Source organism: Polypterus senegalus, chromosome 13 (assembly GCF_016835505.1).
Source record: "Polypterus senegalus isolate Bchr_013 chromosome 13, ASM1683550v1, whole genome shotgun sequence".
NCBI classification, from domain to species: domain Eukaryota; kingdom Metazoa; phylum Chordata; class Cladistia; order Polypteriformes; family Polypteridae; genus Polypterus; species Polypterus senegalus.
The window spans coordinates 74,429,444-74,434,975 of NC_053166.1; the positions used below are offsets into that span (position 1 = coordinate 74,429,444).

Consider the following 5,532-nt stretch of genomic DNA (forward strand, 5'->3'; position numbering starts at 1 on the left):
AAAACTGCTTATTTCATTGTGTTTTAACCTCAGTTGTAAAGGATTGTTTTAAGGATCCCATGGGATACCCCTCGCAAACCGTTTTACACGCTGCATATGGCAATTCACCGCAGCAAGAAACATGCCTCTATGAACAGTCAACGTGGCTCAGAGGTGCATGTGGCCTCTACGACAGACGAATATAAATGACGCCGTTTTTTCTGTGTCGTCAGGTCCGAGTTGGTGGGCGTGGCTCTGCGAGTTGTCGTTGTATCCAATGGTCTTGGAGTTGGTGGGCGTGGCTCCTTCCTGCGTGCGCCATAGGTGTCTTACTTGTAGGCGGCTTAGTGAATCCACATCCCTTCCGGCATGCTTTCCATGGGTGTCTTGCCTTAGTGAATTATATATATAGAATATACTGTGAAACACACAAAGAACACCTTGCTTAGAAAAATCTTAAATAAAACCGTTTTAACTTTATATGGCTTGAAGTCACGCGAGAGAGAGATTTTTGCCATGAGATTCTTTCAAGTCACTCCCTACTTACAACTATTTTCAAACAAGACCACGGTCATCAGGTGCATTCCGGCACTTAACCTGGACAGACACCAATCCATTAAAGGGCTTACTTATGAACACACGTAATTGGCTAGAATTCAGTATTCTAAAGAAAATGACATTTCTGTGTGTTGCTTAGTGTAATGGGCTATAAACCAGTGTTTTAAAGAAAAGGCAGAATTTCTGGAAAATTCTGCAAAAGGTTATTGTTGATGGCTATCTACAGGACATAAATATTTACCTGCCTTGCTATAGTCAGACTGCTTTGATTTAGTATCTCATCTACACACAATGTGGTGATATAGAACTGTCTGCTTCCTTTGAAAATTAACAAGTTCTGGGGACATTGGCTTCTAATCAATTACTCAACGTAAATGTGTTTACACTACAGGTGCTGGTCATAAAATTAGAATATCATGACAAAGTTGATTTATTTCAGTAATTCCATTCAAAAAGTGAAACTTGTATATTAGATTCATTCATTCATTATACACAGACTGATGTATTTCAAATGTTTATTTCTTTTAATTTTGATGATTATAACTGACAACTAATGAAAGTCCCAAATTCAGAATCTCAGAAAATTAGAATATTGTGAAAAGGTTCAATATTGAAGACACCTGGTGCCACACTCTAATCAGCTAATTAACTCAAAACACCTGCAAAAGCCTTTAAATGGTCTCTCAGTCTAGTTCTGTAGGCTACACAATCATGGGGAAAACTGCTGACTTGACAGTTGTCCAAAAGACGACCATTGACACCTTGCACAAGGAGGGCAAGACACAAAAGGTCATTGCTAAAGAGGCTGGCTGTTCACAGAGCTCTGTGTCCAAGCACATTAATAGAGAAGCGAAGGGAAGGACAAGATGTGGTAGAAAAAAGTGTTCAAGCAATAGGGATAACTGCACCCTGGAGAGGATTGTGAAACAAAACCCATTCAAAACTGTGGGGGAGATTCACAAAGAGTGGACTGCAGCTGGAGTCAGTGCTTCAAGAACCACCACGCACAGACGTATGCAAGACATGGGTTTCAGCTGTCGCATTCCTTGTGTCAAGCCACTCTTGAACAAGAGACAGCGTCAGAAGCGTCTCATCTGGGCTAAAGACAAAACTGCTGCTGAGTGGTCCAAAGTTATGTTCTCTGATTAAAGTAAATTTTGCATTTCCTTTGGAAATCAAGGTCCCAGAGTCTGGAGGAAGAGAGGAGAGGCACAGAATCCATGTTGCTTGAGGTCCAGTGTAAAGTTTCCACAGTCAGTGATGGTTTGGGGTGCCATGTCATCTGCTGGTGTTGGTCCATTGTGTTTTCTGAGGTCCAAGGTCAACACAGCCATCTACCAGGAAGTTTTAGAGCACTTCATGCTTCCTGCTGCTGACGAACTTTATGGAGATGCAGATTTCATTTTCCAACAGGACCTGGCACCTGCACACAGTGCCAAAGCTACCAGTACCTGGTTTAAGGACCATGGTATCCCTGTTCTTGATTGGCCAGCAAACTCGCCTGACCTTAACCCCATAGAAAATCTATGGGGTATTGTGGAGAGGAAGATGCCATGCCAGACCCAAGAATTCAGAAGAGCTGAAGGCCACTATCAGAGCAACATGGGCTCTCATAACACCTGAGCAGTGCCACAGACTCCATGCCACGCCGCATTGCTGCAGTAATCCAGGCCAAAGGAGCCCCAACTAAATATTGAGTGCTGTACATGCTCATACTTTTCATGTTCATACCTTTCAGCTGGCCAAAATTTCTAAAAATCCTTTTTTTACATTGGTCTTAATTGATATTCTAATTTTCCAAGATACTGAATTTGGGACTTTCATTAGTTGTCAGTTATAATCATCAAAATTAAAAGAAATAAACATTTGAAATTCATCAGTCTGTGTGTAATGAATGAATCTAATATACAAGTTTCACTTTTTGAATGGAATTACTGAAATTAATCCACTTTGTCATGATATTCTAATTTTATGACCAGCACCTGTATTTGTTATACAGAGGAAATTGGCTTGCACCATTGTTTCACTGACTGCCATGTTGATCTATACAGAAACTGACGCATTTATATATTTCTGGGTAAAGGAAAATAAAAGACAACAGAGAAGTATGATCCCTTGGGACTGCTGCCTTTTTTTTATGTTTTTCACCATATCAGGGTGTAGCCACAGCGTCTTGTACCTGGCCCAGGTTCCCCTAGGCCCGAGGCCGGTAACACGTACATATTTATTTGCTGATGAGGTTTGATGGACGGATGTTTAGATACTGCTCTGTCGTGCAGCTATAGGGGACTGACGAGTGGAGTCAAGAGAAGTCGCCAGAACGCTGTATGTTAAACATTCTCAGACAGTTTTAAGTTAATTAATATGCCGTTACCTGAGCTCGGGTCTAACTATTCTGAGGCGAGTGACACTCCTGTCTGTCGTATTTTGCTTCTCTTGCTTTTTAAACCAAGTGAAGGAAAATCTGAGATGAAAAGCACTCGTCATAAATTAACCAGTAAATATCCATCGCCGTAACATACCTGAATCTTTTCTGTAGTTTTCTCGAGACGTTCATCATCTCCATCTTTTCTGGGTGCCACCCAACGAGACGCTCCCCTTCTGAGGGATCCAATTAAAAACAGGAAAATGATTGAGAATGCGACGCTTAACAGGGTCTCCTTTTGGAAAGCAAGACTGTCGTGGAGCTGACGCTCCTGGAATTTAAAGTTGACAATAAGGAAAAGATAAGGAAGCGCTCTTTGAAAAAGCACAAACATTAAGGACAAAAGTAGACGGCAGCTTTTATATTAAACACGCGTTCCTTTAAATATAGCGCCGAGCCGTAGCCTTAAAGAAATTAACGCAGGCGATTTAAGTTAGTGCACGCATCGGACACCCATTCACTTGCAGCGCGCACTACATTATAATTAAGATCTGTCATTTAAGTACAGTATATGCCACTGCGATTATGAAATTTCCTTTACGAAGATACGTCTGGGACTGCCTTTCAGGTTTTGAAGATTGACAAGTCTGTTTATATATATTGTTTTGGTTACTTTTCGGTTAAAAAGGTTGGAACACTGACAACAACATAGAAGCTGTACCATCTAATCCAACAATTGCTGTCATTTAAATTAAATGCTCAATTATACTTTAGAGATAGACACTCGCGCGTGATCCGGCCAATCGGCTCGCGAGAACGTAGTGTGACGTCACCGGGCTTGAAATGGTTCAGGAAATACATCAAAGGAATGGCGCCACACAAGTACAGGTTTAGAGCGTCATCACTGTAGCGTTCACAGCGTCCAGCGAAATTCTCGCTTAACGTGCGGTTAAAACAATTAAAACACTTTTCTGATTAAATCTTTCACACCTCCGGGCACTGTGCAAGGAGTACACTTTTTATAGGAGCAGCGTATTTCTATCTATCTAAATCGTACGCTTATTTAAAATCCTTCAAGTCAGGGTGGATTGAATATATTCCATTTTGGATTTCTAAAATCTTTAAAATGGATTCAAAATTACATTAAATCAAAAGACAAATTATGGTACTTAATCTCAAATCATATATAGAATTAAGTTTTTTTGTTTTTTTTTTAATTGCAACCATATAAGCTATGCAACTTCCAAAACAGGCTGCAGATAAGACATTTACGTCGGTTAGTTGCCCAATGGAAGGAGATTAAGCGAAGGTGAGACAAAAAAGAAAATCAGAAGAAGCTAAATTAATTTTGAGCCTGGGATCACATATTTCTCCAAGTCTTAATGGCCAACTACCTTTTTCCATCTCTGGCCAATCCCTACCCAATTTTCTTATGAAAAAGTTGCTTTAATAAAGTATTCAGTAAAAAAATCACAGTGAAAATGTTAAAATGCCTTTTAGCCTGTCCTAATTTCAACAGGGCAGTGACCCAGAGGTAATGGTCCAATGGCTTAAAATGAAGGTATGTGAATGAATGACAGGATTAAGAAAACAAACAACTTACAGTTCCATCATTTTGTGACTGTGCTTTTTCCTAAACAGGTTCATGAGGCATATATGCTCTTAGATTGCAATTGTACAAAGAAGAAACCTAACCATTTCACTCCTATTGTATGTGAATATGAGTAACTGATTTCACGTGCCTGTGCTCCAAATGAAGAAAAAAAAAAAAACACTAACCAAGTGCATCTTTCTAATGTTTTTAAGTCACTTAAGATAAATAAGCAATAGTGTTTAAATAGTTTGTGTGATGTTTTATGCTTTGTAATATAACCTTGAATGTTTTGAATGGGGCAATTAAAACATATATTATAATAATAATAAAAGCAGCACAACTACTTCTCAATTTATTGTTATTCTGATAAACTTACTACTATCTGTTCTTGATTCTGCGACAATCATAATATGCAAATCACTCGATTTTGTTAATTGCTTGATTGTATTAGCATCTGCTATAGCCAAATGGTAGATGTGCAAAAACATGGACTCGCAATGCTTAGATTTCTTCTTCATCTTCCTGTTCATCTTTTCTCACTTCTGTGTGGGGTCGATTTGCTTGATCAACCATCTCCGGACATCTTTGGTCCTGCACCTCCTCCTTAGTCAGACCCTTTTCCTTCAGATCTTTTTTCTGTTATCCATCCACCTCTGTTTTGCACCCCCCCTCGCTTTCTCTTTCCCTGTACTTTCATTCCCATCATTCTTTTGCCCACATATTCACTGTCTGTCCTTATCACGTGTCACCTCTTCAATCTGCTTTCCTGTACTTTTAGATCCCACTCTCACTTTTTTTGTACCTCCAATGGTCTCATTTCTTGTTCTGTCCTTTTTTGTAACTCCACACATCCATCTCAACATTCTCGTTTCTGCCACATCTAACTTCTTCTCCCACGCTGCCTTTATTGCCCATTTCTCAGCGCCATACATTATTGCTGCTCTTAGCACGGTCTTAACCCTGGTAGTTAGGTAACACAGCCCCTATCTAAATTGAACAGTATGAGCTGCCAAAACATACTGGACAAGTCAAGACA

The 5,532-nt window shown here is 39.8% G+C and overlaps 1 protein-coding gene across 2 annotated transcripts in view; it reads right to left on the reverse strand.

Annotated features, from left to right (window-relative positions):
• LOC120542549 (golgin subfamily A member 4-like) overlaps positions 1 to 3,632 on the reverse strand; it is a 30,331-nt gene extending 26,699 nt beyond the window's left edge. The window contains exon 1 of one of the 2 annotated variants that reach the window (XM_039775081.1): positions 3,060 to 3,632. In XM_039775081.1, coding sequence (XP_039631015.1) covers positions 3,060 to 3,296 — 237 coding nt within the window. In that variant the 5' untranslated portion in view covers positions 3,297 to 3,632. The remainder of the gene's footprint in view (positions 1 to 3,059) is intronic. The other variant, XM_039775080.1, reaches the window with a different exon arrangement.
• Positions 3,633 to 5,532: the final 1,900 nt, after the last annotated feature.